Source organism: Condylura cristata, unplaced genomic scaffold (genome assembly GCF_000260355.1).
Source record: "Condylura cristata isolate star-nosed mole 26May11 unplaced genomic scaffold, ConCri1.0 scaffold00015, whole genome shotgun sequence".
In the NCBI taxonomy this organism is placed as follows: domain Eukaryota; kingdom Metazoa; phylum Chordata; class Mammalia; order Eulipotyphla; family Talpidae; genus Condylura; species Condylura cristata.
In genome coordinates this window covers 5,746,783-5,767,543 of record NW_004567116.1, presented here as the reverse complement: position 1 = coordinate 5,767,543, position 20,761 = coordinate 5,746,783, and the positions used below count along the sequence as shown (strand labels likewise).

General features: G+C 42.2%; 2 protein-coding genes across 2 annotated transcripts; both read right to left on the bottom strand.

The window, feature by feature from the left end:
• Window positions 1–6,827: 6,827 nt before the first annotated feature.
• LOC101626019 (olfactory receptor 10Q1) lies at window positions 6,828–7,798 on the bottom strand. The gene has a single exon (XM_012725168.1). It carries the CDS (start codon window positions 7,796–7,798, stop codon window positions 6,839–6,841), a length of 960 nt encoding a protein of 319 aa, XP_012580622.1. The 3' UTR covers window positions 6,828–6,838.
• Window positions 7,799–15,491: 7,693 nt separating this feature from the next.
• LOC101625789 (olfactory receptor 10W1-like) lies at window positions 15,492–16,409 on the bottom strand. The gene has a single exon (XM_004683452.1). It carries the CDS (start codon window positions 16,407–16,409, stop codon window positions 15,492–15,494), a length of 918 nt encoding a protein of 305 aa, XP_004683509.1.
• Window positions 16,410–20,761: the final 4,352 nt, after the last annotated feature.

Here is a 20,761-nt window from a genome sequence, read left to right as displayed (position 1 = left end):
CTACAAGTAGCCAGAAAGTTGTAGAGATGTCCCAAGGTGTTGCCAGAGACAGGGAAGGGAGATTGGGCTGAGTACGGTTTTCCTGGTGGCTTATTGGAATGAACACTGGCTCAGAAGCCAAGGGGTGCTGGTCCTTGTCTCTCTGACCTCCTGGTATTGTCTCTCATTTTCTTATCTCTTCTTCAAAATCACCTGTCTCAAATATTAGAAATAGTCAATTTTGAAAGTAGTTTTCCCCCCAGGAAGACTCCAGAAAAATTTATGGAAGTTGGAGGCTGGTATAGGAGGTGGTGTTCCTTGCTCTTGACAGGTTCAGCTTAAAAATCCGAGAAAGGGAGAACTTGCATGAAAAGTGGAGCTACAAGACCAAACCCAAGTAGGGTAGAGAATGAGCAGGCATCTCATTCGAAACCTCAGGGCAAGAAAAATTTTCGTCTCAGAAGCTCCTTATGGTCGCCAAAGCGTGAGCTGATAAAGGCTTGATTGGAAAGGGGAACTGTGAGGTTTTGGGTGACAATCACTGGCTTTATCTTCCCATCACCCCTCCCACCTACCAGCAGGATGGCACAAGTTGTTCTGAGCTCTTGAGGCACTCGCTTAACTGGTTAAGAGTAATGCTGTCTTCCAAAGATTCTTACCTCTGAAGGACGTTAGAATCTAGGAAGCGATTAGAATCTAGACCAGTGACGGTCCTTGTTTTACTGGCCAGCAGGGGGAGCCCGAGAGCAGGTCTTGTGTTTTCACAGCTCCCCAAGACCTGAGTTAATAGAATGGTGGCGCTAGGCTCATATGGAGTATTTAGCTCCTTCTAAGTCCCTTGAGATAGTATCCCTGATGTGTTTTCCTCAGACTGTTGTTTTCACATCCCAGTTTCAATGAGGTAAGTGGGGAACAGGTGAAGAGCTCTGCTTTTGTTTTGTTTTCAAGAGCCTCTTCCTCAGGGCTGATGGACGCTTACTTGGCTACCACTCATTAATAGTTATATTGCTGTGTGTGTCATGTTCGCGGTGACATGGTAGCATGTGGAGAGTCTTTTCCCATTTTCCCTCTATGCTTAGTGGAGGGGAAACAATTCATCAAACCTTGAGATTTGAGCGGGAGTCAAATATTCCAGCAAAGAGATGCCCTGAATCTCTAGAGGAACAGCGTGGGCTCTGGTGTTCTGGACTTGAGTGAATGTGGTGTTGAAAGGGGATCTGGACACTATGATCCGGCACCACAGTTCTTGGTTACAAAGAAAGAAACTCTGGCTTTTTTTTTTTTTATTTAAGACTTATTTTATGCCTACAGAACTGGGGTACAGGCCAGAGGTGCAGGGGCGGTGAGAGGATTCACCAGAGACAGAGTAGGGAGAAAAACAGACCGACTGACAAAGCTCACTGCTGAGGGGAGCAGCGGGGGGCCAGGAGAGGTCTGCCGCGCCATGTGGTCATCTCCAGGTGGGAATCGAACTCATGCTGAAGTGGCTTTAGCTTCTTGGTGCTGCACTTTAACCTGCTGTGCCATCAGGGAGGGCCCGAAACTCTGGGTTTTTAATACTTAAACTACATTGCATGGCAGTCAGAAAGGACCAGGATGGCTGCTCCTGTCTTAGTGCCAGTCTTCTAGAAATCAGAGCCTGAAGCAAGAATTTGAGTTGGCATTTTACTTGGAAGGTGAAATGCCAGGGGTCAAGGAGGAAGACAATGGAGGGAACAGAGGCTGGGCTGGTTACAAACAATGCAAAGACCTGAGCTGTTGAAAGGATGATGCCACAGTAGTTCTGGAAAAGCCAGAGAAGATTATCCCTCTGTTGGCTCACCAGCATGTGAGACCCCTCCATCCAGGTAGAGGAGAAAGGCATATTACGTGGCTGGTTTTTCTCACCTCCTGTCCTGTCAGCGAGGATCTTTTCAGGGAGATCTGACTGGAACACACACCTGTGATGTGTGGCTTTAGCTTCTTAGTGCTGCGCTTTAACCTGCTGTGCCATCAGGGAGGGCCCGAAACTCTGGGTTTTTAATACTTAAACTACATTGCATGGCAGTCAGAAAGGACCAGGATGGCTGCTCCTGTCTTAGTGCCAGTCTTCTAGTTGCTTCTTGCTAAGAAGCAACTACCTTTCCCAATCAGGCTATTAATCTGGGAAAGGTGTGTGAGAAGTTTCGGTATGTAGGCTTGAGGCAGATGCTGGTTAGCAGAGAGGGCTTGGGAGAGGGTGAGGTGAGTAACATCTTTAGAAAGAAGAGGGAGATCTGAGGTTTGTGTCCAGTACAATCTCTCTCTTGTGCTACCCAGATCTACTCAAGCCCTCTCATTATCTCTGGATCCTACAATTAAATAGGGCACCGCCATTTCCTCAGAAGAATGCAATGAAAGAAGCTGCCAGTTTGGTCTTCCTGCAGTAGTATTGTCTCACCCTTTTACTTGTCATTATCTAGGTACCTTCGTACGGAACTCTTTAGGTCCTTAATCCTCAACCTTTCCCCCCCTCTCGTGAAATGAAATACTGCGGGTTAAGATTTTGTCAGAAAGGGCTGCATTTTGGAGAGCGACGGCCCTTTTGTTTTCACCTTCAAGTACTAGTTTTTGGCCAGTTGGGGGCGACATTGTCTCTGTTGAGAAACCTGGTCTAGAGACCCCTTGATGGAGGTTACCTAACTTGAGCTCCTGGAAAACGAAGGCAGGAATATTAAAGAAAGTTGTTTGGGTCTTCACTGGCCCTGAGGCTCTGGCTGATACTATCTCTCTCCTCCATGCTTTAGACGCCCCCTTGACTCACTCTTTGGCTTATTTGGAATGTTTGCAATGGACCCAGAACTTTCTCCAAGGGGAAATTCTTAACTGCCCTAACCTTTTGTGCTGTGGTGGATGTAATTGCATTTCCCAGCCTTCCCTCCAGAGTTTTGAGTTACTCTGGTTCAAGGTTCATTTTCTCTGCCAAGACGAGAAATTGTGGAGGACAGAACCTGAGCGCTAGGCTGTGTACAAAGGATACTGTTGTTTACTCATCATTACGGGCGCCTGAAATTTGCTTAGTGATGATCAACATTAGCCTTTTAGCGTTTGCCACTTCTGCAGACTAGGGTGGGCACCCACACGCTGGAGAGTGCCCTTGAGTGATTTAGCACCCAGCTGTCCCAATGGAGGTGAAGAGTAGGAAGTTTGGAAAGAAGGCATCATAAGACCAGAAACTGCCTCACACAGGCCAAGAGCTGGAGGTGGAGGTAGAAATGATTAATATAGTCATTAAACCAGCTATAGAAGTGAAAAATCTTTAGGGCCAACTGATATGCAAATATCAGATGCTATAGCTGCTATATAGAAAGCTTCCCAGGCGCAACCCAGAGGTGGAATATGGAGATGGAGGCCACTGTAGGGAATCACTTGTCCTTACAAATCAACCTAGTCGCACCCTAGAAGTAATTAATTTCACAAAAGTCAACAACTCCACAAAGAAACGAGCCCCTCCCAAAGAGAAGGTACATCAAATTCAGCGCTGGCCTGGGCTGCCCATGTGCCTGCTGGTGATGCTGCAGGGTCTCGGGTTGCCAACCTGCTCCCTTTGCAAAACATCATTGACGGAGCCTCCCAGGGTCACCCGCCTGGACCACCCAGACCTCTCTCTTAGCAAACCTGACCCTTCAGGACAGCTTTTTTCTACCTGTTGTGTCTCTGTGTCTTTCACTCTTCTCTCCCTTTTATAATAAACTTTTCGGAGAGCACTAAGTGTCTCACAGAAGCACGTGTGAAAATCTCCAGTTTAAGGATTTATCTGCTTCCAAGTCTTGCTATTTCTGGGAACAGCACTCTTAGGATTTGTAGAAAGCATCCCAAGCATATTAACATATTACTGTTTATTTTATTTGCAGGAATGACTCATTATTGGTGAGTGTTGCTCATGTGGAAACAGTTACAAACAAGACTGGCTGATCGGGTGGCAGCTGCTTCTCCCCAGAGTGGCTTGGAAGTGCAGGCAGCTTCGTGGGCTCCGGTGTCACTGTCTCCTGTCCTTGCTTTGACACCCTGACTCTGAGGATTCCTCTGAACTCGCAGCCTCTCTATGTTGATTATGACACTTTCATTCCTGCAGGAGAATTAGGATTCTTTTTGCAATTTTCCTGATTTTTTAAACTACATTTTCTGGAACTTTAGACTTAAAATCATTTTTTCGAGAAATGCTGGGCAGGAATTCCCACATGGACATTCTTTTCCTACCACTGTGACTAATCCTCCCTTTCATCACCACTTAAATAGAGACTGCTCTTTCTTCCGATGGAGTCACAGTTCACCCTCTTCCTTTTGAGTTTCAAGTTCATTTTCTGTATGGTTTGTGCCATTCAATCAAAATAAAAGGAGACATAGAAATGCAGTCGCAAAATTTCCTTTTGTTGGGTCTACCACATGGTGTACATGCATTGTGTTCTGACGTGATTTGTCCTGGGTGTTGAACGCCAGCCTGCTAGCCCCAGAGTTTTACCCTTTCCTCTAACACGCAGTTGGAGACAAAGACGTTTTTAATACATGTTAGAGCCGTGACCATAACCAGAATAAGAGATACTTAGCAATTCCTTTCCAAGCATCAAATGTAGTTTTGAAAAGAAAAGAAAGCAATCAAAATATAAAGTGCTAATCTGGGCAAAATATGAGAAGGCAGAAGGATAGTGCTGTGATGGCAGGAGGTTGTGTGCCAAATAAATCTATATAAGCCTCAGGTTCCTTAGGAAATAACTGTCTTCCCCTCAAAAAGAGTAACATGGTCTTATTTAACACAAATTGCTTAAATTCATTAGTTGCCTAAAGATGCAAAATTAATAAAGAACACAAAATCGTCCATCGGTCTACAAGCACAGAACATAGCTGTTACTTTTCTGGTGCATTTCTATTCATTATTATGCATGTGTGTTTTTTTTATAAACTTGTGCTGCTATTATAAATGCAGTGTTTGCTTTTATCACTTACAGTTTCAGTGATAAACATTCCTTCTTGTGATTAAATATTCATTTAAACATAATTTCCAAAACATATGAAGAACGCCTACAATTCAACAAACAAAAACAAACCACCCAATCAAAAAAAAAAGGGGGGGGGCAAAGAACTAGTTATTACTCCAAAGAAGATATTCAGATGGCTGACAGACACAGGAAAAGTACCCAATAGCACTAATTATAAGGGAAATGAAAATAAAAACCACAAGGAGATGTTCCCTCATCCCTGTGAGAATGGTCTATCTCAAAAAGATTAGTAATGACCAGTGTTGGCAAGAGAAGCAGAAAAAGGAACATGGATTCACTGTTGGTGGTGGGGAGCAGAATGGAGAGTCTTCAAAAAAAAAGGAAATTTCATCTGATTCAGCAACACTACTTCTAGGTTTCTTTTTTTAATATTTTTAATAATATTTATTTATTTATGCATACAGAACTGGGGTACAGGCTAGAGATGCAGGGGAGGTGAGAGGATTCACCAGAGACAGAGTGGGGAGCAGAACAGGCCGACTGACAAAATTCACTGCTGAGGGGAGCAGCGGGCAGGTCAGGAGAGGTCTGCTGTGCCATGTGGATCACCTCTGGGGTGGTGATCGAACTCATGCTGAAGTAGCTTTAGCGTCTTAGTGCTGTGCTTTAAACTGTTGCACCACAAGGGAGGGCATACTTTTAGGTTTTTACCAAAAGAATATGAAAACTACAGATAGGGAAGGATTTCTGCTCGTCGGTGTTCAGAGCAGCACAATTTACAGTAGCTGAGCCATGGAACACACCAAGGTGCCTGTTCACAGCTGCCTGGCTAAAGAAATCGTGGAACATATACTCAGTGGAGTACTACTCAGCCGTTACAAAAGATGAGCTAGTGCCTTGGGGGACCACAGGTACCGATGTTGAGGCAAGGATGCTCAGTGAAATAAGTCAGAAATTGAACGACAGTGGATGTTTTCACTCACTTGAGGAGTGTAAATAACCAAAGAAACAATAGGCAACACAGAACAAAACTAATTTTTAAACTCTGAAAGATATGCAGATTTCTATAGGATATGGCAGAAGGGAGGAGGGGGAAGGGAAGGCAGGCGATAGGGCTTGGCACTCGAATTTTGGGAAGGGTGAGAGCAGCATGTCTTCACACATGGAGGTGTGAACTTGTATCCCCAACTCATATGTTGATAGCTATGTAAACGACTGCCAAATCAATACAATCTGGGGGGGGGGGGCAAGGGAAGGAACAGCAGTTGTTGAAGAGGAGCACACTAAGGTGGAAGGAACAGTGGCGCCACCTGCTGCATGATCTATGAACAGCGGCACAGGAAGAGCAGGGAAGGCGGAATTACAGGGAGCAGCCCACGTCGCCCACGCAAGCCGTGAGGCGTTACCCGGAAGTCGTCTCCCCTATTCCAGCGTGGCCGGTACACAGCAGGTGCTTACTCAGTGCATGCTAACTCCTTACTATTTCCTGGCATGGCAGAATGAAAGAAAAACCAAGACAACTGGATAGGCTGTTGGAATAAAGAAAAAGAATACAGCTAGTAATATTGCTTGCCATACATTTGTGTCTAAAACAACCACAGAATGTTTCTTTGGGTAAAATATGTCAGTGAACTGTCCTTAATGAAGGCATGTTTCCCGGGATGGATGAATGTCTTGCCTTCTCAGGAAGCCGCTGTCTAAAGGTAGCTAGCTATTCACTCTGTGCGTGTGTGTGTGTAAGAGGGTGAAAGCAGAGTCAGTACCCACAGTTCTTACGCTGCAAGTTTTGTCCAAATGTTCACATCTTACTCAGAGCTCTCCTGGGAAATGATAATTTTCTATTTGTGGTTTACAGCTCCTCATCACAGCAACGGGTAGACGCGAGCCCCAGTACCCCGCAGCCTTCATTTGGTCCCGGACGCAGCTTTGTGGACGATGGCGTTCCTCAGAGCTCCCTTGACATCCTTATTCCTGAGAGTGTAAATCAGGGGGTTCAGTAAGGGGGTGACGAAGGTGTAGACCAGGGCGATTTGGCGGTCCTCGTCCTCTGAGGCGCTAGAGGGGGGGCGCAGGTAGACCAGGCTGCAACAGCCATATTGCAGCAGGACCACCGTGAGGTGTGAGGAGCAGGTGGAGAAGGCGCGGCGGCGGCCCTCGGCCGAGCGGATGCGCAGGATGGCGCGGGCGATGAACACGTAGGAGACACAGATAAGCAGGAAGGGGACGGTCAGAACGAGGATGCCCACCACGTAAAGGACCGCCTGGTGCAGGCGCGTGTTGGCGCAGGCCAGCCGCAGCACGGGAGGCACGTCACAGAGGAAGTGGTTGATTTCTCGCCGGTGGCCGCAGAAGGGGAGGGTGAAGATCAGGGCTGTGAGCTGCAGGGACAGGAAAAGGGCCAGGCCCAGCGCGCCCGTCACCATCTGGACGCACAGCTTCTGGGTCATGATGAGCATGTAGTGCAGGGGGTGGCAGATGGCCACGTAGCGGTCATAGGCCATCACGGCCAAGAGGAAGCAGTCGGTGCTGCCCAGGGTGACAAAGAAGAACATTTGGGCACCACAGCCAGCCAACGGGATGGGCTTCTGGGCCCCCCAGATGTTGGAAAGCATCAGAGGCACCACCACGGTGGTGTAGCAGATTTCCAGGAAAGACAGGTTGGACAGGAAGAAGTACATTGGGGTGCGGAGGGAGCTGTGTGTGCACACCACCCAGATGATGGCCGTGTTGCCACAGAGGATCATCAAGTAGAGCAGGAGGAAGAAGAGGAACAGGAGGGCCTGGAGTTCAGGGACAGCCGTGAACGCGCGGAACACAAACTCCGTGGGACCCGACTGGTTGAAGACGGGGCTCGGGGTAAGCATGTCTGACACCTGCGGAGGAAGAACAGAAAGCACCCCAACTTCGCTTATTGCTTTATTACTTGAACCGAAACAGGGATTTAAAGTTTGATTTCTGATTTGGTATGGCCTATTAGGAATTGCTTCCGATGACAGTGCTTGCAAATTAATTCACTGTGGAGAACGTGTTTTTCCTTGAAACGCTTTAAGGGGATACTCATCTGTAGATACTTACAGGCCTGTGTTCTTGGTGACAAACACATGCAGACGTTTCTGGTGTAATTTCTTTTTTTTTATTCTGGTGCTTTTAATTTAAATGATATGGGCTAATTCTTTGCTGGTATTTAATTCAACTAAAATGTATTAAAATGATACAAAGAGGCCCTCCCTGGTGGCACAGCGGGTTAAAACACAGCACTGAGACGCTAAAGCCACTTCCGCATGAGTTCGATTCCCGCCTGCCCCGGAGGTGACCACATGGCGCGGCAGACCTCTCCTGACCCGCCCGCTGCTCCCCTCAGCAGTGTACTTCATGGATCTGGCTGTTCTGCTCCCCACTCTATCTCTGATGAATCCTCTCACCCTCCTCATCTCTGGCCTGTACCCCAGTTCTGTATGAATAAATGAATAAATCTTTAAAAAAAAATGATACAAAGAATGCAATTTGCCCACAAAGAAAGACTCTTGCTTCATGATTAATCACTATATATAATTCAAGACTGGGGAAGTTACTATGTAAAATCTAATTTGAAAAGTTAACTGATAAAGGTTGTATTTTTACCTCAAATGGGTAATAAAATAGTTAAATGCACAAACATTTCAAAGATAATTCTTGGAAACACGTTGCGATATAACAAAATTAATGTAGTTATGAAGTTTTGAAGTCACAAATGACATAATTGGGAAATTGCTAGGGAACCATGGGAGAAATGAAAATACATTCATTTCTTCAAGCTATCTAAGGAAAGATTTTAGAAGCATTTTCATTTAAACGTGAGGAGAAATAGCTATTCAAACATGTATTTGAATATTAACCATCAGTTGAAATAATGCCACAAACCCATTCCAAATGATCTGATTTAAAATGACCAATACAGTAATAAGATAAAATGAGAAGAGATTTCAGTAAAATAATTATAATTATCGTATCGACAGGACCAAATAAGAGGTCTTGGATGGGTCTTAGAAAAACATTAGTCCATCTTGAACGTCAAACTGTATTGTACTGAAATGGGAACAATTTCAGTTTGTTGAAATTGTTTAAAGCAAAACAGGCTACCTCTGTGGATAAAGCAAGCCCTGTTGTGTCGGAGTTCTAGACAAGTCACAATTAGGGCGATTTCTAGGAAAAGCTAGCATGCATATCCAAGGTGAGGCTGTAAATTATTGAAAAACCAGGCACACCTGAGTTTATATACACAAATCAGGGTTTTTCCTTCAATGCCCCCTTTTAAAAGCATTTTCAATTACTCTACTGGCATTAACCTTCATCAAACCATTTCTGATGCTCCTTTAGGGATTATTTTCAAAGACTGCACATTTTCTTAAATGTCAACAGCTGTGCCATATATTTACATTTCGAAGATACATTTCCTTTTCTTAATAGCAAAACATTTGAGATGAAATGCAGTGAATACACTGGTTGCCACAGTTTTGCACTACTGAGTTTGATCACAGTTGAGTTGGTGAGGCTAATCTTGGGTGGTAGAAATATACATTTTCTTCTGCTTTTATGTAATAAACAATAAACATCATTGTTATTAGGTTTTTCATTCACAATGTGTGGTAGAATTGATGTGAAAATTTCTCTTGTTCCTGTTTTTGATCACAAAATCAAGTAATTGATTCTTCTATTCAAATTCAACACTTTAGCTCACTCACCTTGATTTAAAATGACCAATACAGTAATAAGATAAAATGAGAAGAGATTTCAGTAAAATAATTATAATTATCATATCGACAGGACCAAATAAGAGGTCTTGGATGGAACAGAAAAAATATCTTATCATTTTGACATTTCTAACTGGGTAATGGGTTGATTGCCTCTAAAAAAGTTTTTAATAGCTATTTCCCCTGTGCAGGTGCTTTATTTCAAGTTCACAAGATTTTGGTGAAAATAAATTTCTCTATTCTGAGTCTATCATCTTAGTGTATGATCGATCTGAGGCATTCAAAACTTCATTTCTATGTCACCTAACAGTGCAGACAAATCCATAGGCTGCATTTGTTATTCTAAGTCTTCTTAGCAAACTTCCAATGTTGTTGTCATCACTTTCCACGATTAAGGAATTCATATTCCTTCTTGAAGATCTGACACTTAAAACACTCAATTCCTGGCAATAAGACTTTGATAGACATTTCAATGAAGCCTGTGTTTGCTACTTATGAGGGCTTCTGTCTTCTCTGCTATATCACTACCCCAATTGATTGGATCTGACCTGAATTGAATTAGTTTATAGTTATATTCCATGTTCTTTTGGTATTCAGCCCATTTATGTTTCAATTACTTTAGTCCCTTCATAGATTGGGGTTTTCTCAGCTGGATGATTATTTTGTTTTTCTTTGAGGGAGGGCTCATGGGGGCTGGAGTCAGTTAATAAATGGATGGCAGGAAGCAGGGCAGTGAAATTATTGATGTACTGGTTGACCAGTAAGTTTGGTACCATTGGGGGAGCTCATGTAGGCTGATGAAAGCCATAGGACAGTATGGACTGTCTGTGATCTTCTAAACCACAGACAACGTGCATATAAAACCAAAAGACTTGAAAATGAGAGGGACCATGCAATTATGGCAAGTCCAGTCATAGCCCAAACCTGTGCTCACGCATGTAGCATACACGAAGTTGAATCCCTACATACGGGAACTAAAGGGAACTCAAGCTGTATCTAGTTCCATTCTCTCATATCCTATATGTAGAAACTGAGGCCTGTGATGATTAAGCCTTGTTCAAAGGCATGTGGCTAGTTATGGGCGTATCTGAGCCTGGAGCCTGCTGTCTATTTGTTTAGTTAGCAAGGGGAAGTCTGCACACAGGCTTTTAGTATGTCTCACTTTTCACCAACTCCAAAGGCTGTAACTTAGTTAAGAGAGTCAGGCATGAGACAGAAAGGACACTTCCAGTGGTTCTGGAAGTGCTGCTGAAAAACTGACTCTATCTCAGTCTGATGCCTTCCATAGGTAAGGGAAGCAACATCTTTGTTGGAATAATCAAAAGCTCTTCTCAACATCTCCAAGTTAATCAGAACTTTAGGAGATACTCTCTCAACAAGAGTGTGGGTTCTGGATTTGCCATTTACTAATATTAGAACCATGGAAACAGTTAATTTTTATGAGTCTCAGGATTCGAGGTACAATGGGAATACTGTGGTTACCCTGCTGAGTTATTGTGAGAAGTAGCAGTAATGGCCGATTATTGACGTGGTGACATCTAGTAGGTAGATATTCTTCTTCTATTGTTCTTGTTGGACTCTCTGCCCCTCTTCTACTGAATCACTTTTAGTTCTTTTCCAAGCTCTTTCTTGCTCTGGGAAGCTTGGATAGCCCTTTGCATTATCTATTCTGTATGCCTTGGACAGATATGCTTCTCCACTTTGGACCCATCTTACTCTTTCTTCAGAACTCAGTTCAGAAGCCATTTCTACCAGAAAGGTTTCCCTGATCCCCAAATTTTCCCAACGCTAGTAACAGTGCTCCCAGTAGGAACTCCCCCAAATTTTCCTCACCTTCACTCTAAGGTGATGGTAACTTATCAATAAATAAATCAAGCAGATCAATATTTATTATCTGGTATCAACTCAGGTCTTTCAGGGGCATCAGAAATTTATATGACATGATTGCCAACTCCCACCTCATAAGGGAGGATGATGCTTAAAAAAGAATGTAAATATCCTCCAACTCCTACATTGTATTGGAACATAAAATTTTCATGCTGTCCCAGAAATAACAGTTTTTTGTAATCGAATTGAAAAACATTCACACTTTTCTCAAGATTCACAATACATATTATCACAAGAAAATTTTGTGAATTTCTGTCATAAAGCAAACAGCTTAATTTTATCTAAAAAAATCCCAACTCTGTTTTACCACTGAACATTTTTTTTTCTTTTACATAGCAACGTTAACTTATTTATGACTTAATGATGCTTCTTTAAAAAGTGATTCCATGTTTTTAGGAAAATCCTGTGTTGGGGATTTTGAAAAGAAAGGCACAAATCCCAGGTTTTATCCTAGCTTTACAATTATTAGATATATAATTTTGGGTAGTTCAATGATTTAACAGATTTTTTTTTCTGTGCCTGTAAAAATGGAGAGTATTAGTCTGATAACTCATTTGTTTTCTACAATTCAGAGTTGATAAATGTCAATAATGTAAAAAGCATCATAGAAAGTGTGTATTTTATTTTTAGAAATAAAAGCCAAATCAAAGAAACAAAGTCTCTTGAGATATTCTCTTACCAATTTGAAATTTGTTTCATGCCATCAGCCATCTAAAGAAATCCACTAAAGAGCAGGTGAATGCTGTGGCCATTTCTGATGTAGAGGCCAGAGGAGCTTTTCCAATGAATGCAGAGATCTTTACAGAGTACAGTGGAATGAGGATCCATGAGCCCTGTGTTCTCCTGATAAGGACAAAAAGATGATAAGTCACACCTCCTTAATATCCAGATGAAAATGGACATGTGTCCTCTGTGTATTAATGTTCAGGAGAAGAGGAATCTCATAGAAGTTTGTGATAACGGGAGTAGGGTGAGGGGGACATCTTTGGAAAGGAAGAAAGTGTAGAATAATCCTAAATCAAGTTCTGAATGATAAGCTCTGTCTGTTCCCTAACAAGAGACAATAGATTCAGATAAATCCAGAGTCCATTCTTGTTGGAGTTAGATTATTTTGTGTCCTTTATGAACTCTCTGTAAAATTAATGAGTCCCCAGAGAAGAGGCATTCCCCAGTTGTGTCCCTTAAACTGAACTCAACTAGAGAACAGATTTAAGAAGAAATCCCTCAACTTGATCTACTAAGCAAGATTAATAGGCAAATGCCTGTGTGGTCACTGTAGACAGTTATGCTTTGGGAATTCCTGGTGGGTATCTTCATTTTCCTGTACCATACAGGGAATGTACTAATACTGTGTTTTAGGCAAACTCCCAGTGAGCCTTGTTGAAGGCACATAATACCTTCAGCATCTTAGCTAGAGCTCATGGAACATACAAAGTTCCTCTAAGTCAGTATCACAAGTCTACTCATGGCTCTATGTGTGGTGACTGTTGACATCAGGCAAGTAAGGAAGGACTTACCTGGGCTTCCTCATCTGTGACATAGGTCATTGTATCCAATGGATTCCATGGGTCTTTCCAGCTCTAAAATTTGATCAACTTTGCTTTTTCTTGGGAAGTAAAACATTTATGAAGGATTTTCCCTATAATCATTTCTTCTGATCTCTGATTTCATTTTCTCCTTATCCTACATATTTCTGTTTCTTGATCAAGAAAGATCCATCCATCTATCATCTAAAAGTTTACATATCAAATTAAAAGATATTATTGTAATTTCCACATTCATACATAGGTGCACATGCACACACACACACAACACATGTATATATAACAGCCATGATATGCGTATGTCATATTCTTGGTGGGGGGGCTCACAGAAAATAAGCAATAAATAAGAATAAGAAAATTTAGGAATAGGGCTGGGAAAAAGAACGGGGTAAGGGTACTGGGAGGGTGATATGATTGACATGACATGAGCAGAGGCTGCGCTGTGTTCTGGGAAGGCCTCTCTGAGGTGACAGGTAGGGATCTAAGAGATGACAAACGAACCAGGAGACAGGAAGGGGAAGTATATTAGGGCAGACACAACAACACAATAAAGGTTTTTCTGAAGCCAAAATAAGCACAACACATTTATCTATAAAGCTTCTCTAAGAAATACCTAAACCCCATGGGAGTGAAGGAAACAGGGTTTTTCTATTTGTGGCAATGGTCAATTAGGTTGGCTATATTTAGACTAATTTCCGTTTTATTCCCACACAGCTATATTTATTTGTTTTGATGACTTTACTTCTTTTATACTTTTGCAGGGAAAGAATATACCATTTTCATACTAGGTTAAATGTATTTTTTAATTTTATTTTTAATTTAATTTAATTTTGTATGTACATATGCTCTACTCATCCTCCACCAAACCTGACCCATATACCTCCCACCCCCAGAACCTCCTTCTTCTCCCTCTTCCCTCTAGTGACCATTAAATTCTTTCATTAAATCTGGAGTTTACTCCTGCTACATTGTGTTTGTGCATTTTTTTTTATTATTTATATTCTACAGATGTGCAAAACCATGTGATATATTTCACTTTCTGACTTATTTTATTTAACATAATAACCTTGAAGTCCATCCATTTTGTCCCCAAAGCTACTATTTTATCCTTTTCGTGGAGGTGTACTATTCCACTGAATATATTATATATTACACAGTTATTTTTTTTTTATCCATTTGTGTGTTAAAGTAAACTTAGGTTGGTTCCATAACTTGGCAAATGTACTGATATGTGCACGGTCATATACATAAATCTTTTCATACTAGAATTTTTACATTTTTAAGGTAAATAACTAATAGAGGTATTGCTGGGCTACAGGATTTCCATTATTATTTTTTAAAGAAACATCCATACCTTTTTCCCAGAAAAGGAAACTTGCATTCCCACCACAATAGATGAGAGATCAATAAAAAATATTAAAATAAAGAAGATTTTGCTCTAAGGATATAATGTAACTATCTTTATATAAATGTAAGTATTGATACAACATAAGCACTTAATGACATTAATGAGATATTACCTATAACTACTATTTGAAAACAAATTTTTAAGGCATTGTAATGTTATTAATACAATTGTTTAACCAACACTTTATAGTAAGAAAATTGGATTGTTAGTGTATTTCCATTTTTATGTAAATATTATAACAATCTATAGTTGATTCTCCTCTTCCTGCCCTTCTCAAGGTCCACTTCTGTCCTGTCCTTCCCCAAAGGATAACTTCAGAAAACTGTATCACCAACATTCCTGCTCTCTTTTTCCCATTTGGGGTTTGCCAGTGGGGGACAAGATTGGAAATGGCAGTCTATGAGCAGAGAAAGGTTGGGGTATTTATCTGCTCCATCTCTCATTACATTGCCACAGTTGTGCCAATAGTTGTTTCCTCCCCTCAAGCTACAATGGTTTTTCAACTACTTCCAAGTGGTTTTTCTTCATAGATGTATTTCTCATTGTTCTCTGGTAACACAGTACAATCCTTTGTCTGTGGTATCTGGGGAGATAAAGACTTCCTGCTATTGTTAGTCTAGACTGTATTGTCACTTCTTATTGGTTTCCTTACTCATACATCTACAAATAATCTCTTTATGGCATTTATTTCAACTGGATGAGCCATCTGTTGCAACTGTTAACTGAGATGCAGTCTTGATAATGTCCTGGGATGTAGTCTTCTACTTGTATATACTTCCACTTGAGTTAAATTTTCACTCATTTGTTAATTTTTTTTCCTAAGAGGCAAATTGCTGAGTAAAGTGGCCAAACATTTGAAAAGTCTCTGTACACATGGTATCCAAGCCATCCCATCTTTTAAGGTCAGTTTTAACATCACCTGAGATAAGTCCCAGGTGCATGAGGACGGCACTTGCTGGAATCAACAAGTGCTGTCAAGCACCCTCCCTTACTTGTTGTGGGAGAGGTAATTCCTGGTAAGGACTCTCCCGATGGCCCCCTTCATCTCATTGTTCCTCAGGGTGTAGATAAGTGGGTTGAGCAGTGGGGTTCCCAGGGTGTACACCAGCGAGATGAACTGATCTTGCTTGGGGTTGTAGCTGGAGTTAGGGCGCAGATACATGAAGGCACAGCAGCCGTACTGCAACAAGACCACCATGAGGTGGGAGGAGCAGGTGGAGAAGGCCCGGTGGCGGCCAGCTGCAGAGTGGATTTTGAGTACCGCGGTCACGATGAAGCCATAGGAGGTGGTGATAAGGAAGAAAGGCACAGCAATGGCCAGAGTGGCCGCCACCAGCACTGACTGCTCATGGATGTGACTCTTGGCACACACGAGACGCATCACTGGTGGTACATCACAGAAGAAGTGCTGGATACCCCGAGAACGGCAGAACGGCAGAGAGAAGATGAAGGCCACTAACTGTAATGACAGGAACAAGCCGATGACCACACAGGCCACCACCAGGCGGACACAAAGAGTCAGGGTCACGATGAGTGGGTATTGCAAGGGGTGGCAAATAGCAACGTACCGGTCATAGGCCATGACGGCCAAGAGGAAGCAGTCAGCACTGCCGAGTCCAATGAAGAAAATCATCTGGGTGGCGCAGCCCAGCAGGGTGATGGTCTTGTCCGACTGCAGGAGCTTGGCCATCATGTGAGGCACCACCACGGCAGTGTAGCATAGTTCTATGCCTGAGAGGCTGCCCAGGAAATAGTACATGGGTGTGTGTAGACGGGCTTCTGTCTGGATGGTCACCATGATGAGCGCATTGCCAGTGATGACGAATGCATAAACCAGGCTGACTCCAAGGAAGGACAAAACGTGCAGTTCTGGGTGGGATGGATAGGCCAGAAACACAAATTCCATCAACACTGAGTGATTTTTCCAGGTCATTGAGCTAACAAATCTTTTCTGTTGAGAGTAGCAAAGACAGAAGAAGAATCAGACTCACAATACATATTAGTTCTCCTTCTGGGCTGCTCATCTGATCTGGTTGAGGCCGGAGTGAGAACGTAGAAGGATCAGGACTAGTTCTTCAATGTTCCTTGACTTTTACCAGACTTCTCCATGTAATTATCTAACTTATTTTCTAACTCATAAGAATTGGGTCAAATTATGTAAGAAACTATTAGAAAAGAGAGAGAAAGTTGGTGGAGTTTCCAAGTTATTTGTAGAAGTGCAAGGAAAATTAAATTCAATAAATTCATAAGAAAATGTCATGGAATTTTTGGAAATTCTTGGGACCCGGAATCCAGCACAGATGTCCTCTCTCCCTCTCTGTCTCCTCCCTCTTTCCATTGCTCTCTCCCTCTCTCCTTTACTCCCTCCTTTCTTCTTCCTCTCTTCCTTTTTCTTATTTATTTGCGTATAATGCCTCCTAAAGTATGTCCCTCAAGGGACATATGTATCTAACACTAAAAAGCTAGTGATTTGGGCCCTCCCTGGTGCGCAGCGGGTTAAAGCACTGCACCAAGAAGCTAAAGCAACTTCTGTATGAGTTCGATCCCCGCCTGTCCCGGAGGTGACCACATGGCGTGGCAGACCTCTCCTGACCGCCCGCTGCTCCCCTCAGCAGTGTACTGCGTACATCTGCCTGTTCTGCTCCCCGCTCTGTCTCTGGTGAATCCTCTCACCCTCTGCATCTCTGGCCTGTACCCCAGTTCTGTATGAATAAATAAATAAATCTTAAAAAAAAAAAAAAGCTAGTGATTTGATGTCAAATGAAGAAGTTGATGTCCACAGACAAAGTGTTGACATAGACTTGAGATGCTCAGTGTCAGGAATGACCCCCAAACCAAAGGCCTTCTACTCCTGGCTTCTCAACCATATCTAATGAGGATGAGCTGAGTACCCAAAAGAAACAGGGGGTTGTTTTTTATTTTATCAAAGGCTCCTCCTGGCTTACAGAAAAATATGTAATCATAAGCTGTTAGAAGTCTAAACACTCTTCCTATGATTTTGGGGATGAACAAGAAAGACCAAGCTAGTTTCTATTTATTTCTCTTCTCTCCTAAAGTGCAAAAGTAAAGCTCATCTAGCTTCTTTGAAAACCTTCTAATAAACAGGTGTAGAAAGGGTAGCCATTCCTCTCCCTTTCCAAGAGCAACTCATATTCAAGAAAATGGAAAAAAGTGAGAGTGAGGTGCAGTGGATTAAAGCACAGCACTAAGAAGCTAAAGCCACTTGCGCATGAGTTAGATCCCCGCCTGCCCCAGAGGTGACCACATGGTGCGGCAGACCTCTCCTGGCCCTCCCGCTGCTCCCCTCAGCAGTGTACTTCGTCGATCTGCCTGTTCTGCTCCCCGCTCTGTCTCTGGTGAAGCCTCTCACCATCCCTGCACCTTGGCCTGTACCCCAGTTCTGTATCCGTAAATAAATAAAATCTAAAAAAAAAAAAAGTGACAGTGAGCTTGTTTCAACTAGTCTAATCTCTGTCTACTATTTACGACAAAGTTAGGAGAAAAACCTTAATCACAGCACCTCTTCTTAAAGTCATCACACAAGCCCACCTGGTGTCACAAACACAGGGAGCAATGAGCAATGTGACTAAAGACTCTGGGTGTAGCCGAGAGTGGGGTGTGGGTGGGTTAGAGGACTCACCAGAGACAGTGTCGGGAGCAGAACAGGCAGACTGAGTGAAAGCCACTGCTGAGGGGAGCAGCGGGGAGACAGGAGAGGTGTGCCAGGCCAAGCAGGTCACCTCCCTGGCCAGGAATGGAACTCATGCTGCAGTGGCTGATGCTAGCTTCATAGTGCTGAGACTTAACCCTCGGCAGCCCCAGGGAGTGCTCCTAAAAACTCAAGTATGAGGAGAAACAAGGACACAAAAGTTCTCTTGTTTTTTTGAAAGCTAACACACAGGTCCATTTTGTTCCATCTCTTTTCCTCTTCTGAACTTCTGGTAGTGTTTGGGATTATTCCTAAAGTCACTGAGAATGGTCAACATCTTCGTATAAGGTGTGCAGGAGGGGCTGTATATCACTCTGGAATCAGTTTTGACATTCAATGATGTGGTTAGAATAAGCCCATCTCCTGGCTCCAGGACACCAGGCACTATATAATTTTTTGAGCTCTGTTTCCTTATTTGAGAAGGGGCCTACCAATTATTCTTATTTCCAAGGGATGTTTTGTAAAGTATCCTCACAGTGTCTAGTCTACAGTCACAGCAGCCAACGACAGACAACCATCGTCATGATATTAAAGTTCAAGTTTAACCATTTTTTTGGTATTTTCTTTGTATTTTTTACTTCCACAGGACTGAGTCTGCTGTAGTCAAAGTGTTAGGCATTCAATAAATACATGTTGCACTAATTAACAAACTGAAAAATATAAATCATTGGTTTTTCCTACTTTCTAAGATTCTTTCATAATCATATCAGTTCTTTAGGAGTCCTAGTGGAAATAACTTATTTTCCTAACATCTGGGCTGTACTAAGGAAAAATCTTGCCCCTCAGGGGTAAGGCCTGCAGAATGAGCACAACCAGAGCAAGCCTGAGGCTAGCTGACAATTACATTATTTTCTAAAATTTATTTTTTGAGGTAGCATTGATTTACAGCACCAACGTTGATTCCAAGGAATAGGGTCACAACTCCAGAGATGTACAGCCCCACAAAGCCCACCCCAGAGCACCCACACCCCTTCGTCATATGCCCCAGGACCCCTTTATCACATGCCACAGACCCCCTTCCCACTCTGCATCTCCCCCTCTCCTTGCATGACCATGTGTGATTGAGAGCTCTGAAATTTGTGATAATGAATCCTGAGCATTTTATTACAGTAATTCACACTCATATCATCTTAATGGTGCTTTCCAGGATCTGTCATAAAATACCCATAATAGAGTTGTCTATAGGTCATGAATTCTCAGTGCTAAAAGAGACCTTGGAAATCGACTTCAGTCCTCTCTGACGTCCTTGAATCTCTCACACGAGTCGGCTGACAAGCTTCTCTAGCGCTCTTCCTTGTAAGGGTGGACTCCTGCAGCTTCTTCATGGCTATTGTCTTCCTCACAATGGGGCCATTTCTACAGGATTTACTTCAGAAACTACTGAGTTCTTATCACACAGCTTAAATTTTCACCCGTCTTTCTGTCCTGGATACACTCACACTTATTTTTTTTATGAATTAAGTGTTGGGAATCCCGTAAAATGGTGACCAAAATTGTGGTCACATATTGTGGCCTAGTGGTTAATTAAAGAATCTGGCACATAATATATGTGTGTGTGTGTGTGTATATATATATGTGTGTCTGTGTATGTGTGTCTATATACTTCCAGCTATGATTGAATGTTACAAAAATGTAACTATATTTTTATAGACTGTGCTATAAATTTGTTCAACATGGGGTTCCACTATAGCTCTGATTAAACTTTCCTAAAGGAAGTAATATTTTAGCTTAGATTTGAAAATGGACAGAAGTGGGCAGAATAGTGGAGTTCATATTTTAGATAGATAAAAGACTGGTTTCTATGTTTCCAAGAAAGTGAAACATATAAACATATTATGTTCTTGATAGTCCCAGTTCTTACTAAATGTTTTATAAGACAGAGGCCAGATAAGGGCATTTCAGAATCACCCCGAGAAGTCTGTCTCAGGCTGGCATCTGTTCATGGAGTCACACCCTTCTGAGTGTCTTCAGCTCACATCCTACATCATACCCTTAGCTTCCTTTTCCAGCCAACCCAGCCCCAAGGGGCCTCAATATCATAAGAAACATAATCCATGTGTATTCTGGAAATACAGAGAGTATCAGCTGAATAAGCTCCACAATTGTCTTGTTAGCATTGTGTAAAAATATATTAGTGCTTTTGAAAATAATAAACCCAAGGTGTAATATCTATCCATTATTATAATAACATTGTCGCTTGGGAGGATCCTCTCACATTAATTTCTGCTTCTTCTCATGTCGAAAAGATGTAAATAACAACACTTTCTTAATGGAGTTGTGATGAGGTTAAAAGAGATAAAGTAGTTAGAACATTTGGTTTGATGAATGAATCCTATTAAATTGCATAATAAATGTTAATTCTTCCCTCTATTCTCTGAATCTATTAAGGGGATGTTATTAATAATATGTGCTTCATAGCAGAGGATTAAGTGAACTATCTTATAAAGAAAGGGTTTATATTAATTCTTAAATTTTATTCAAATTTGTATTTGTCATTCCATCAGTATTTCTTATGTTGGGATTAGTTATTGCATGTTTAATCCAAAGAA